Source organism: Suncus etruscus, chromosome 1, assembly GCF_024139225.1.
Source record: "Suncus etruscus isolate mSunEtr1 chromosome 1, mSunEtr1.pri.cur, whole genome shotgun sequence".
NCBI lineage: Eukaryota > Metazoa > Chordata > Mammalia > Eulipotyphla > Soricidae > Suncus > Suncus etruscus.
The window spans coordinates 7,293,046-7,308,867 of record NC_064848.1 but is presented as its reverse complement, the minus strand read 5'-3'; the positions used below and the strand labels follow the sequence as shown (position 1 = coordinate 7,308,867).

Here is a 15,822-nt window from a genome sequence, read left to right as displayed (position 1 = left end):
TTTAGAATTTGCTAAGAGTTTTCCCCTAAGAAAGGGGGTAAAAGAAAAGTTGAGTCTATAAACCAGAAAATTTAAAAACAAATATGTAGATGTATTTAATTTTAACTATTTCAAATGAGAAAGAATAATACATAAACTTGTACCAGAATTCTAGAATAAAATGGTTTAAAAGGTACCTACATATTTTACTGATTCTAATGGAATCAAGTAAAACATTTCTCTTTGTTTTTTTTTGTTTTTTGTTTTTTTTGTGCCACACTCGGCAATGCTCAAGGATTACCCCTGGCTCTGTGCTCAAGAATCACTTTTGACAGGGTCGGGAACCATATGGGATGTCGGGAGTCAAACCTGGGATGTTGGCTGCGTGCAGGGCAAGCATCCTAGCTGCTGTGCTATTGCTCTGACCCAACATTTAATTTTCAAGTCCTCCTAATTCTCTAAATGCTTGGTTTTAATCTAAAATGGGAGTTAATACATTTTAGTGTTAACACATTAATTTTTGCTGCAGGCAAAAAATATTTTCTTTAATGTTCTAAGAAGCCAAAGAAATATTCAGCACCAAAAAGCAAAATGAACAAAGTACTTTTAGGTAAGTGAACAAAATAGGACATTTATTTAATTCAGCAGGTAGCTGTATACCCGATGCTATAATCCTACTTTTAGAATCAGATGTGTAATCTTTTCTGTAGTCACTCTTTAAGGTGGACTTCAATTCCATCTAATCATTTCTGGTGCTTAAATGATTCAAAGATGGTAAATGAATCTAGTTCACAAGGAAATTCTCTAACAGTACCAGCTGGCAAGTTAGTGTCATGCATAAAACTAAGAACACAGTAAACAAATAGAATAAGGTTTGGGGAGGGTTCTTTTTTCATGAAAAAAATTTTTTTCAATGAATAAAATTTTCATCAGGGAATAATGAATAAATTTTTTTCAATGAATAAAATTTTCATCAGGAAACAAATGTGGGTAGAAAATGGTTAAACTAAAGAGGTGTATCCTAATTTTTACTTTATTTTCCCATTTGTAGAGTAACATTATTGTAAAATCCAGTTATTGCAATACCTGTGTTGCTTGTAAGAACTCTAAGAATTTTGTTAAAGCATATTTTTAAAAACGGAACCAAAATAATATACATTTTATCTCTGAACATTGTGTCATTAAAGTCTACACGATGTTCTCTGTATAAATCAATGTGATATTACATAATATACATGATCTGATTTTTATCATAAAGGCTGTGACCATGTATGATATCCAAAGAGAGCCGATGTTTTTAATGTCAAACTGAAGAGAGTTACGATCCTAGAGAGAAAGGAAAGCTTTATATACAGGGCCGCATTCGACAGTTCAGCTGTTGGCAGCATCTGCCTGGCGAGGCCATCCTTCTTCTTCAACTCCCGAATCATACTCCTCCTCAGATGATTCTTTTGTTGGAGCCCTACAACAAAATGGCTTTGTTTTAATAAAAAATAGGAGTAAACATGATTTTTATAATCACTTATCTACCTAGCTAGAAATGCCACACACAAAGAAAAGATATTAAACATATCTCTTAATATTGAGATGTACGCGGTGAAATAAAGGAAACATTTGGATTGCACAACCAACAGTTTTAAATATTTCCCAAGTAATTTTTCTTTATATAAAACAGTATATGAATGGAATCAATAACATTTGGGTCACTGAAAATATCACAGCTTTGGTTCAAGACTTTGGTTTGCAATTGTTCTGAAATATGTAGTTCAGCAACCTTAAAACCGTTGTATCAAAAAGCTGAGGTCAGCCAACAAAAGAACTCACTAATGCTCTGTCATCATCTTACTACTAAATTCTTTAATTTTAAATTACCAGTAGATATAAAAGTATTTAAGATTCTGAATAGATTTAGACTTATTTGGTTAATAAATGGTGACTTTACTTATATAGAGAAATCTAGGTACAAAGCATCGAAATGAACCATATAAACTTTGGCAATACTTATTTTGTGGAATTAAATGTAGGTAGTATTCCAAGCATTTTCCCTAATATGTATCACTGAAAGAAATAGGTAAGCTTTTATTTTATTTTTGGTTTTGGGTCACACCCAGTGGAGCTCAGTGGTTCCCCCTGGCTAAGCTCAGAAATAGCTCCTGGCAGGCTCGGGGGATTATATGTGATGCCGGGGATTAAACCCAGGTCTGTCTCCTGTCATCTGTGTACAAGGCAAATGCCCTACCATTCTGCTATTGTTCCAGCCTAAGTAAACTTTTAACTCTAAGATCTAGTTCTGGGGATAATGTTATAGAACAAGAAGTGAGGCATTTGCCTTGCATGTGTCTAATTCCATTTTGAAACTCCAGCAACTCATATGGTCTCTCTCTCAAGAAATGTCAGGGGTCACTCCTGAGAAGAGCCAGGAAAATCCCCTGAGCATAGCTGGGTGCCTCACTCCCACTACCTCAAATCCATTTCTCTGGCCAGGGAGATAGCCCCTAGGGTTCAGCACATGCCTGGGTGAGGACTGCGGGGGAGCACTAGAAACTCCCAGCCCAAAGCACCACCAGGGATAGCACCCTGGCCCTAGTTGTCATGGGCCATGTGATCTAAATATTGCCAAGTGTAGTCCCTATAAAATTGAAAACAATTTTTTTTGTTCTGTCTCCAAGACCTGAGAGCCTGGACAAGTCAGTTAGAGACGAGTTGTGGAACTTTGTCACACTGGAATGGAACCCTCAAGCCACAGCAGACTAAATAGGTCACGAACAGTGCTAAAACAATTTTTTCCCTAAACTCTATTTCTCCAGGATCAACGGGCTAGTGTACATGCCTGGAGTACATAGGACTCCAAGTTTGATCTCTGATACCAGTCTCCAGTTACTATTAGGGATAGCCCTGGTAGACTCTAGCACTACTGGAGAGCTCCTCTTTCCCCCACCAAAATAAATAAATAAATACATAAATAAATAAATAAATAAACCAAATTCCACCTCTCCAGAATTCTATTTTATTTCTATTTTTATTTTATTTTCTCCAGAAAATTAGAATCTCTCAACTCAAATGCTTGACAATTAGCATAGTCTTAGGGTAAAAGATAAATCAAAGTAAAGAAGTTAGGGCAAAGAAGTTGATACTTTCTAAGCAAAACCAACTTGACTCATAAACCAAAGTGATGACAGGGATACTTTTTTGACCATACTCAGTGAGCTCAGGGCTTATTCCTGGCAGTGCCATAAGGAATCACTTTTGGTGGGCTTGGGGACCATATGGGATGGCAGAGACCGAAACCAGGTTCACTACTTGTCAGACAAGTACTCACTGTACTATCTCTCTGGCCTCAGGGATATTTTTTAAAGTCATATATTTTAAAAAAATATTAAGTCACATGTTAATGTCCTCAAATAAATTATGTCTCTTCGTATAAAATTATTCAGAATTAATCAGCTTCCTCTTAAGTTATCTTAGAGATAAGCAAACAGGAAGCCAGCGTTTGCCTTGCAAGCAGCCGATCCAGGATCTAAGGTGGTTGGTTCAAATCCCGGTGTCCCATATGGTCCTGGTGCCTGCCAGGAGCTATTTCTGAGCAGATAGCCAGGAGTAACCCTTGAGCACCGCCAGGTGTGGCCCAAAAACAAAAAAAAAAGATAAGCTAACAGGAGACAGCTCAAAGGGCTGTGTATATGCTTTTCATAAGGAGATGCAGCTTTGATCCCCAGTACTGCATGATCTCCTGAGCACTGCTGAGAGCAACCAACTTCCAAGCAATAAAGCCATCAGGGTTAGCCCAGGAACACTGCTTTCTTTAACAAAAAAAGAAAAAGTGAACGTAAAACATACCCTATGATTTAATGAAAAAAAAAATCTGTATTTTATATAAATACCATTAATATCAAGAACCATTTAGTAATATATATGTATATATATTTTTTTGGGGGGGTTGGTTTTTGGGCCATACCCAGCGGTGCTCTGAGATTACTCCTGGCTGTCTGCTCAGAAATAGCTCCTGGCAGGCACGGGGGACCATATGGGACACCGGGATTCGAGCCAACCACCTTTGGTCCTGGATCGGCTGCTTGCAAGGCAAACGCTGCTGTGCTATCTCTCCGGGCCCTAATAATATTTTCTTTTTTTTTTCTTTTTTTTTTTTTTTTTGTGGTTTTTGGGTCACACCCGGCAGTGCTCAGGGGTTATTCCTGGCTCCAGGCTCAGAAATTGCTCCTGGCAGGCACGGGAGGACCATATATGGGACGCCGGGATTCGAACCGATGACCTCCTGCATGAGAGGCAAACGCCTTACCTCCATGCTATCTCTCCGGCCCAATAATATTTTCTTAACTAGGTCAAGAGTCAATAAACTACAGCCTGCAGGTTTAGGTTTAGAGCGTGTGTGTGTGTGTGTGTGTGTGTGTGTGTGTGTGTGTGTGTGTGTGTGTGTGTGTGTGTGTGTGTGTGTGTGTGTGTGTGTGTGTGTGCCGCATGCGCGCGTGTGTGTGTACATCCCCACCCCAACACTCTGTTGTATAAATATTTATTGAAATGAAGGCTAGAACGATAATACAGTGGGTAGGGCTTTTGCCTAGAACACAGGTAACCCAGTTTCAATCCTAACATTCCATATGGCCCCAAGTCTACCAGGAGTAGTGATCCATGAGTACAACAGGAGTAACCTCATAGTATTGCTGGATGTGGCCCACGTCTCCCCAAAAAAAGATTTATTGGAACAGAAATGTCATTAGTGTATGGACTGTTTCTGGCTACTTTTGTGCTATGTGGCTAGTGTGAAGTAGCTGTGATATGGACAGGATGGCCTCAAAATATTTATCTAGTCTTTTATGAAAACGTCTCTGACCCCAGAATAGACAAGCAGTGAAAGATGCATCAAATTTGTCAACTGATAAAAGAGAAAAATATCAACCAAAGTAAGTTTTGTGAAAGGTCTAAAACAAATTAAATAATGAGCAGCACAGTTCCTTTAAATCTCTTCATTTGTGTTATATTTCGTGATACTAATTTAGTGGAGTAAGTGGAGACTAATTTTGAAGCTCCATTTTCAAAGATTTGCAAAACATTATTTTGTAACAAATACTAGAGTATTTTTTTACATAAAACTTACATTATTCCCCTAAAAGAATTTTATGTAACTTCCATGACAGATCAATAAACTATAGCAGTAAAGAGCTAATTAAGGTTTTAATCTATTCTTGCTTTATAATACACATTACCGTATGTATCCTGGTTCCTTTTTCCCTTCTACTACTTCTTTGTCAACCTCCACACACACGATATCAGAATTGGGGACTTCGAACATTGGTTCTAGTAACAGCTTTTCCTAAAGAGATAAAAGATAATAAAAACATGGAAAACTGAGGTTACATTAAATATATTTGTAGTATAGGCAACCAAATTTATTAGCTCAATATTATTAAGTTTCTGTTATATATACCAGTAACTGAATATTTAAAAAAAAATCAATGTAAGGCCAGAGTAGTAGAACAGCAGGTAGGATGCTTGCCTTAGATGTGGCTGATCTCGGTCTGATCCCCAGAATAATTTAAAGCCCTGCCACAAGTGATCCCTGAACTCCAAAGCTAGGAGTAAGTCCTGAGCACTGCTGAATGTGGCCCAAAATAAAAAACAAAAATGAGTCAACGTAAAAGTTTTCATACTCATCATATTAAAACAGCTTTAAATTGGAGAGATTCAGAGGTTAAGGTGTTTGCCTTGTATCAGGATGACCTGGGTTTGGTCCCCTGCAATCCATATGGTTCCCTGAGCATCATCAGAACTGATCCCTGTGCATAAAACTCGGAATAACCCAAGTACATGAGTGTGGCCCCATAACCAAACCATACAAACATAAAACCCAGCCTCCTTGGGCTTGAGAGTTAGTACAAAAGTTAAGACACCTTTTTTTATGCAGCTGACCTTGGTTCAATCCCTGGCACTGAATATGTTTCCCTGAGCACTGCTGGGATGACAGCCTTGAGCACAGAGCCAGGAGCAGCCCCAGAGCTACTGAGTATCCTCATACTACTGAGGATGGCCCCATAAACCAAATAAATAAGTAAAAAAAAAAAAAAAAAAAAAGTTTCCTAGGACCCTGTAATGGCTCAGTGGAAAAGTGCCTACTTGCATTTGAAGCTGCAGTTTTGATCCCTGGTGCCTCTTCATGCACCAATTTTGAACCCTGTAGCTCTACTACTTGAGATCCCAATACTGCAACCAACCAGGCTGTGACCCCAGTTATCTCAACAACAGTAAGAGGGAAGTAGAGGCTTCAAGCAAAACTGAGAGAAGTGGGAAGGCCAAAGGAACATGAAAAAATACGCTATCACTAAACATCGGGAAATATAAATCAAGATAGAAAGATACTACCTCACACCAAAGAGAGACTGGCACTCATCACACACACAAATAAAGGAAAACAAACAAACAAAAATGTTGGGCAGAGAGATAGTATGAATAGTATGACAAGCAGGTAAGGTGCTTGCCTTGTTGTATACTGCCAACCTGAGTTCAATGGTCCCCAAGCACACCAAGAATGAATCCTGAGTGCAGAGCTAGGAGTAAGTCCTGATCATCGCTGGATGTGATCCAAAAACAAACAAATAAAAACCAAACTAAAAGATTCCAATAGTGTCAGTATGGATATAGGAGAAAAAAGGGATCATCATTCTCTACTGGTGGAGATGTCAATGGTCCAACCTTTCTGAAAAAGAATACTGACACTCCTAAAAAACATTGCTTCCTTTAAAATTGCTTCTATGTAACACAGAAACTCCTGAGAACATATCCCCAGGACTCAAAAGCACAATGAAGAAAGGCATCTGCATTCCTTTGTTGACGACAGCACTTCACAATCCCAAAATCTGAAAACAACCCAAGTGCCCAACAACAGATGACTACATAAAGAAGCTATTGTACATTTAATAGAATATTACTCTGCCAAAAAAAGATGAAGCAGGGCCATAGAGATAGTACAGAAGGTAGATATTTGCCTTGCACAGGGCCAACCCAGGTTTGATCTCCAGCACCACATATGATACATGAGGACTGACAGAAATAATTCCTGAGCTCAGAACTAGGAGTAAGGCCTAAGCACTCCGGGTGCAGCTCAAACAAAACAAAAGAAAGGATAGATGAAGCTATGCAATTTGCTGCTACATCAGTGGTCTCTCGCGGCCCGACCGCAAACGGCCCTCCATACAACATTTTGTGGCCCTGCCCTAGAGGAATCTTTTTTTGGCCTGTTTTGTTTTAGTTGTTTGGGTCACACCCCCCAATGTTCAAGGCTTACTACTGACTTTGCACTCAACGATCACCCCGACTTTGCCTTCTGCGGCCCCCAGGTAAATTGAATTCGAGACCCCTGTGCTACATGGATTTATCACACTGAGTGAAATTAGTAAAGAGTGAAATTAGACCAGTAATGATCCTTTCATATGTGGGACATAAAGAAACATAATAGGGGAATAAAAAATGCCCAAAGGCAATTGCAACAAAGAACATGAAAACTGGTTTCCAGTAGGAAACTTGCTATTGGGCAGGGACGGTGAGAATAGATCAGGGAAGGGAACAATACAGTATTTGTGAAGGGAAAGGGTCACTCTGGAGGAAGACAGAGTGCTAATAGGAGGTAAAAGGTGTCTGCCATAGAGGGATGGTGGGAAGGATGGGAAATGGAAACTGGGGACACTGGTGGAAGGAAGTGGACACTAGTGAAGAGACTGGTTGGAACATTGTGTATCTGAATTCAATCATAAAAAATATGTAAATAGAACATTAAAACAATTTTAAAGAGAAAAAATTAAAACTTCTACAATATTTAAATAAAAATCACAAGATGGTATATAAAATCACTAGATATTTACAAAAGGAAAACAGGGAAGGTTGAATTCTTAATACTTAGACTAAGAAACAGTCAAGTTTTTGTCTAATGATGCCAACTCACCATTATGGACCTAAGGCCACGTGCACCAGTTTTTCGTTCTAGTGCCAATCTGGCAATAGCCTTCAAAGCATCCTCAGTAACATTCAGTTCACACTGCAAAGACATTAAGGAGAAACGAGAAGTTAGGCAATTCCTGATATTTTCCTACTGTAATGTTAAATGCACTATCACTATTTATCACCATTACTGAGCAAAAGAGAATCAAAGTCCTGATTTCATAAAGAAGTGTTCCAAAAGGTTAAGTTCTCTAATACTTAGAGATGCCCTATCTTCACTGATCCCACCCCTTGCAGATTAAAACAACCTAAGAGCACCACCTTCCTTTTAGAGAAAAATGAATTATAAGGCCCTTTTCTGGGGGAGAAGGGCATTAGAGTCTTACCTGGAGGGGCTCAGGGCTTACTTCTGGCTCTGCATTCAAGGATCCCTCTTGGCAGAACTCAGTGGACGATACAGGATGCCAGAGTTCAAATCTGGATTTCAGGCCATATGTAAGGTAAGTACCCTAACAGCTGTACTATCTCTCAAGCCCTTGTTTCTACCTTTTAAAATGGAGCACTAATAATCCTCTTGTCCTTAACCCAAAGTTAAACTTTAGACAAGTCTCTAAATTAGCACACCTTTTAAATTATTTTTAACTTAAACACCATGGTTATAAGGTTGTTCGTACTACCTTACTTTTTCTTCACAGATAGTTGTTCATGATTGAGTTACAGACATACAACGCATAACAACCTTTACCAGTACGCATTTCCCACTACCAATGTCAACAGTTTCCCTCTCACCCTCCCTGATGCCCTCTTCACACGCCTACCCTTCCTAAGCAGGCATTTTCATATTCTCTCTCTCTGTCTCTGTCTCTCTCTCTCATTTGTATTACTATTAATGAAGGGGTGCCATGCATGTCACTTTGATAGTAGACCCTTTTCTACTCTAACTGCACTCTGTTCTGTAGCAAGCTTCCTACCATGAACTGCATGGACTGGTCACCCTAATCCTAATCTCTATTATCTCTGGATATCATCCCCACACTATCTTTTATTTTCCTTATATTCCACATATGAATGATATTCTGTGTTTATCCCTCTCCCTCTAACTCATTTCACTCAGCATAATCATCTTTTTTTTTAAATATGGAACGCTTCACGAATTTGCGTGTCATCCTTGCGCAGGGGCCATGCTAATCTTCTCTGTATTGTCCCAATTTTAGTATATGTGCTGCCGAAGCGAGCACAGCATAATAATCTTTATGTCCATCCATGTATAAGCAAATTTCATGACTTCATTTTTTTCCTAATGGCTGCATAGTATTCCACTGTGTAGATGTACCACAGTTTATTTAGCCACTCATCTGTTGTTGGGCATCTGGGTTGCTTCCAGGTTCTGACTATTGTAAATAGTGCTGCAATGAACACAGGAGTGCAGGGGGCTTTTTTGTATTGTTTTTGTGTTCCTAGGGTATATCCCTAGGAGTGGTATTGCAGGATCATAAGGAAGATTAATTTTCAGGGTTTTTTTTTTTTTTTTTTAAGAAATATCCATATTGTTTTCTGGAAAGACTGGACTAAATGGCATGAGAATGAGAGTTCCTTTCTCCCTACCACGCCAGTACTGGCTGTTCTTGTTCTTTGTGATGTGTGCCAATCTCTGTGGTATGAGATGAAACTTTATAGTTGTTTGATTTGCATCTCCCTGATGATTTGTGATGTAAAAAGTTTTTTCATGTGTATTTTGGCCGTCTGTATTTCTTCTTTGAGGCAACTTTTCTTCTCATTTCTTCTCACCAATTTTTGATGGGGCTAGATGTTTTTTTCCTGTTAAGTTCTGCCAGTACCTTATGTATCTTTTTTTGTTTGTTTGTTTTTTGTTTTTGGGCCACACCCGGCGGTGCTCAGGGGTTACTCCTGACTGTCTGCTCAGAAATAGCTCCTGCCAGGCACGGGGGACCATATGGGACACCGAGATTCGAACCAACCACCTTAGGTTCTGGATCGGCTGCTTGCAAGGCAAACACCGCTATGCTATCTCTCCGGGTCCACCTTATATATCTTTATCTGATGGGTATTGAGTGAATAGTTTCTCCCATTCTATGGATAGCCTTTGTATTCTAGTCACCGTTTCCTTTGAAGTACAGAAGCTTCTTAGTTTAATGTAGTCCCATTTGTTTATCTTAGCTTCCACTTGCTTGGACAGTGGTATTTCCTCCTTGAAGATGCTTTTAGTCTCAATGTCATGGAGTGTTCTGCCTATGTTTTATTCTATGTACCTTATGATTTCAGGTCTAATATCAAGGTCTTTAATCCATTTTTATGTGCCAGCATGTAGTCTATCCTGGAGAATGTCCCATGTACATTGGAGAAGAATGTGTATCCAGGTTTCTGGGGATGGAGTGTCCTATATATATCCACTAGGCCTCTTTCTTCCATTTCTCTCCTCAGGTCTAGTATATTCTTGTTGGGTTTCAGTCTGGTTGACCTGTCCAGTGTTGACAAAGCCGTGTTAAGGTCCCCCACAATTATTGTGTTGTTGTTGATATTATTTTTCAGATTTGTCAACAGTTGTATTAAATATTTTGCTGGCCCCTCATTTGGTGCATATATGTTTAGGAGAGTGAATTCTTCCTGCTCTACGTACCCCTTGATTAATATAAAATGTCCGTCTTTGTCCCTTACCACCTTCCTGAGTATAAAGTTTGCATTATCTGATATTAGTATGGCCACTCCAGCTTTTTTATGGGTGTTGTTTGCTTGGATAACTTTTCTCCAGCCTTTTATTTTGAGTCTATGTTTGTTCTGACTATTCAGGTGCGTTTCTTGTAGGCAGCAGAAGGTTGGATTGAGTTTTTTGATCCATTTAGCCACTCTGTGTCTCTTAACTGGTGCATTTAGTCCATTGACGTTGAGAGAAAGAATTGTCCTGGGATTTAACGCCATCTTTATTTCAAAATTTGGTGTGTCTTTTGGGTAGTCTTGTCTTAGATTAGGTCTTTCAGTTTTTCTCTTAAGACTGGTTTTGTGTCTGTGAAGTTTCTGAGCTGTTTTTTGTCTGTGAAACCATGTATTCTTCCATCAAACCGGAAAGTGAGTTTTGCTGGGTATAGTATTCTGGGTGAAACATTCATTTCATTCAGTCTTGTCACAATATCCCACCACTGCTTTCTGGCATTGAGCGTTTCTGGTGACAGGTCTGCTGTAAATCTCAGGGAAGCTTGCTTGAATGTGATTTCCCCTTTTGATCTTGCTGTTTTCAGAATTTTGTCTCTATCTGTGGGATTTGTCATTGTGACTAGGATGTGTCTTGGGGTGGTTTTTCTGGGGTCTCTTTTGGTTGGTACTCTTCGGGCATGCAGGATTTGATCACATATATTCTTTAGCTCTGGGAGTTTCTCTTTAATGATGTTCTTGACCATTGATTCTTCCTGGAAATTTTCTTCCTGGGTCTCTGGGACTCCAATGATTCTTAAGTTGTTTCTGTTGATCTTATCATAGACTTCTATTTTCGTCTGTTCCCATTCTTTGACTAATTTTTCCATTGTCTGCTCATTTGCTTTAAGTTTTTTGTCCAATCTCTCCTGCTGTATGGAATTGTTATGTATCTCATCTTCCACAGCACCAAGTCTATTCTCAGCTTCTGATACCCTGTCCCAGAGCTTATCCATTTTGTCATTTACTTCGTTTACTGACCTTTTCAGTCCTGTTAGTTGACATGTTATTTCAGTTTGGAGTTTTGTCATTTCTGCCTTCATATTTTCTTGGTTCTTATTAGTGTTCTGTTCAACTCGATCCATGGTTTCTTGGAGTCTGTTGAGCACCTTCCATATTGCTAGTCTAAAGTCCTTATCTGAGAGGTTGATTAGTTGTTCAGTCATTATCTGGTCCTCAGAATTGTCATCTTCATTCTCTATGTCTGATGCTGGCCTGCGTTGTTTCCCCATTGTCACACTTGTATTGTGGGTTTTTCTACGTGTTGTAGTGGTATTCATTGTCTATATGATGTAGGCAGCACACTCCTCTGGCTCCTCCCTTTCTGGATGGGCTGACTTGACTCTAAGGGAGGGGAGTCCTCCGTGGATGAAGCCTCACACTGGGTCAAATCTTAGGCCCGAGCATGCAACAGAGAAGACAGTCCAGAGAGAAATGTTTGCTTCTGTGATATAGCGCCGTTCTTAGTGTGATTTTTCCTTCTTGTTGCAATGGAGTTCTTTCCTTAGAAAGAGTGCACGGCCCCGCGTAGCGAAGCGGAGCGGCCGTGCTCCTCTGAGCCTCTTTTTGCCCCACTCGCAAGAGTTTCACGCAAGAGGACAGTAGACAGACATAGACAGGTCACACTCACAGTCTTTCACAGCTGAGCCCCACTGGGCCGGTGTACTTTCGCGGATTTTCCCCGCCTGGTGTCACACACAGGGAGCCAGCTTTTGCAAAGGTTAGCCGGTTTTTCTCTTTAATCCATTTTTATTTGACTTTAGTGCATAGTATTAAAGAGAGGTCTGAGTTCACTTTTTTGCATTTAATTAACCAGTTTTCCCAATACCACTTGTTGAAGAGGTTCTTCTTGCCCCTTTATCAAAGATTAATTGGTTATAAAGCTGGGGGGTCAGTCTCAGAATACTCAAGTCAATTCTATTGTGAGGGTCTGTCACCATGCTGTTTTAATGACTATTGCTTTATAGTACAATTTAAAGTTGGGGAAAGTGATGCCTCCCATCAGGGTATCCTTAGAGGGATTGTATTAAATCTGTACAATGCTTTGGAAAATATTGCTATTTTAATGTTAATCCTCCCAATCCATGATCAGGGTATTATGTTTTCATTTCCTTATGTCCTATTTCTTCCCTCCCTCCCTCCTCCTCCCCTCCCTCCCTTCCTTCCTTTGGTTTTTGGGTCACACTCAGCAGCGCTCAGGGATTACTCCTGGCTCTACACTCAGAAATTGCTTCTGGCAGACTTGGGGGACCATCTGGGATACTGGGATTCGAACCACCATCCTTCTGCATGCAAGGCAAACACCCTGCCTCCATGCTATCTCTCTGGTCCCCCTATTTTATTTCTTGAAGCAGTGTTTTATAGTTTTCTTTGTATAGGTTTTTTACCCCTTTAGTAATTTTTTGTTTTGTTTTGTTTTTTGGGTCACATCCGGCAGTGCTCAGGGGTTCTACTCCTGGTTCTACGCTCAGAAATCGCTCCTGCCAGGCGTGGGGGACCATATGGAATGCCAGGGTTTGAACCACCATCCTTTTGCATGCAAAGCAAATGCCGTACCTCCATGCTATCTCTCCTTTAGTTAATTTGACTCCCAGGTACTTGATTTTCTGAGACACAATTGTGAATAAATTGTTTTTGTACTGTCTCTTTCTTCTCTTTCATTATTTGTATATAAAAATGTCATGGATTTTTGGGTGTTAATTTTGTAGCCTGCCACTTGGCTATACAAATCTATTGTTTCTAGAAGCTTTTTGGTAGTCTATGATTTTCTAAATATAGTATGTCGCCTACTAACAGTGAGAGCTTGACTTCGTTTCCTATCTGGATGCCCTTGATATCTTTTTCTTTTCCAACTAGTATGGCAAGCACTTCCAGTACTATGTTGAATAAGTTGGGTTTTTTTTTTTTTTTTTTTGGTTTTTGGGTCACACCCAGCAGCGCTCAGGAGTTACTCCTGGCTCTACCCTCAGAAATTGCTCCTGGCAGGCTCGCTTGGGGGACTATATGGGATGCCGGGATTTGAACCACTGACCTTCTGCATGCAAGGCAAACACCCTACCTCCATGCAATCTCTCTGACTCTGGTTTTTTTGTTCGTTTTTTTGTTTTGTTTTGGATTTTGGGCCATACCCGATGACACTCAGGGGTTACTCCTGGCTATGCACTCAGAAATCCTTCCTGGCTTGGGGGACCATATGGGGCACCAGGGATCAAACCAAGGTCCATCCTGAATCAGCTGCATGAAAGGCAAATGCCCTACTGCTGCTCTGCCCAGTGTTGAATAGATTTTTTAAAGCACTTTCTTTTTGGTTTTTGGGTCATACTGGTGATGCTCAGGAGTTACTCCTGGCTTTGTGCTCAGAAATAGTCCCTGGCAGGCACAGGGACATATGGGATGCCATCATCCTAGATCAGCTGCATGCAAGGCAAACGCCCTACCACCATGCTATCTCTCCTGCCTTTAAAGCACAATTTAAAGCAGCAAGAATTCAAACTATTGAGAATACATCCCACCCAATCAAAATACTTTGGAATCATAGAATTCAAAAGATTTTTATATTAAATGGTTTTTTTTTGTTTGTTTGTTTTTGGGCCACACCCAGTGGCACTCAGGGGTTAATCCTGGCTCTGCCCTCAGAAATCACTTCTGGTAGGCTCGGGGGACCATATGGGATGCCAGGGATCAAACTTGGGTCTACTCCGAGTCGGCTGCAAGCAAAGCAAATTCCCTACCACTGTGCTATCACTCCAGTCCTTATATTAAACAATTTTTTGTTATTCATGTTTATCAGCAAATCTTTAACTGAGATAATTATCTTCTTGCTTTCGACATGAACTTGTTTCTATCAATTAATTTATTAAAAGTGTCAGTCTGAAGAATCCTAGATTTTTCCTTATTCCTTGGGATTTTCTAGTTAACATGAACTTTCTAGAAAGTTACTGAACATTTGATAGATTCCGCAAGAAATTGAATATGTTGGTGGTACCACTTAGCAGCACAGAGTTTCCCCCATACCTGCTACTCAATGGAGTACTACAGTGGGGGTATCTAAGTAAGGAGAGGGGGGAACTGAAGGATTTTCAGAAAAGGAAGATATGAATTAGCTTTATGTTTATAAAGAATGTAAAGCATAACCTATTTTGCACTGTGGCTCAATAATTTTCGAGTAATCCATCCCAGAATTAAAATGGAGGATAATGTTTTATTTTGGTTTATTTCTTTTAGGGGCTATACTCAGCTGTGCGCAGGGCTTACTCATTCATGACTCTGCACTCAGGGATCACTCTTGGTAGGCTCAAGGGACCATATGGGGTGTTGAGGATGAAACCAAGATCAGCTGCATGCAAGGCAAGTGCCCTGTATCCTGCTAAGGGCCCCATATGTCTTGGTGGTGGTGGTAGTTATAGAGTCATAGACAGACTTCAGACAGGAAGACAACTAATAAGAAAGAAAATGTACAGAGCAAGGTAAAGAATGAAAAGAATTGACATGAGATATTGGCAATGAAGTTAGAGATACCAAGTTCATAAAACCCAAAGTATTCATATTATGACTAGATGTGTGGGCATGAATGACCCCCAGATGTCTGGCTAAAAAGGACCTAGGGGACCTAATACAATGTTACATAAAGAATTTAAAATATCAAAGCTCAGATTAGAATAATAATATAGCAGGTAAGCTATTTGCCTTGCACACAACAGGAGTGATAACTGACGACAGAGCCAGGTGTCAGTACTGCACATCACCAGGTGTAACACCCCCACATTGGCAAAATAATAAAGCTCAAGTACTTGATGATCTGTAAGTCTGGTTTAAGGAGCTGGGCATTGGTTACTGGTACAGTCTATATATAGTTGAACTTTATGCTATAATGATGCTTTTAATTAAGAAAAATTAATTTTTTAGTGAAGAAAAAGTTTTATTGAGAGAAATTTACTTAGAAAGATGTGAGAGAGGGCCCGGAGAGATAGCACAGTGGCGTTTGCCTTGCAAGCAGCCGATCCAGGACCAGAGGTGGTTGGTTTGAATCCCAGTGTCCCATATGGTCCCCCGTGCCTGGCAGGAGCTATTTCTGAGCAGACAGCCAGGAGTAACCCCTGAGCACTGCCGGGTGTGACCCAAAAACAAAACAAAACAAAACAAAACAAAAAAAAAAAAAAAAGAAAGAAAGATGTGAGAGCAAAAAGAAAA

General features: G+C 39.9%; 1 protein-coding gene and 1 non-coding gene across 2 annotated transcripts in view; both read right to left on the bottom strand.

The window, feature by feature from the left end:
- Nucleotides 1-880: 880 nt before the first annotated feature.
- CLPX (caseinolytic mitochondrial matrix peptidase chaperone subunit X) overlaps nt 881-15,822 on the bottom strand; it is a 58,387-nt gene continuing 43,445 nt past the window's right edge. Inside the window, exons 12-14 of the mRNA XM_049777849.1 lie at nt 7,931-8,023; nt 5,202-5,308; nt 881-1,441 (exon numbers count right to left, since the gene is read on the bottom strand). Of these exons, the coding sequence (XP_049633806.1) occupies nt 1,351-1,441; nt 5,202-5,308; nt 7,931-8,023 (291 nt within the window). The 3' untranslated portion in view covers nt 881-1,350. The remainder of the gene's footprint in view (nt 1,442-5,201; nt 5,309-7,930; nt 8,024-15,822) is intronic.
- LOC125997137 (U6 spliceosomal RNA) lies at nt 9,058-9,164 on the bottom strand. Its single transcript, XR_007491634.1, has one exon. It is a non-coding gene; the product is annotated as a U6 spliceosomal RNA (small nuclear RNA).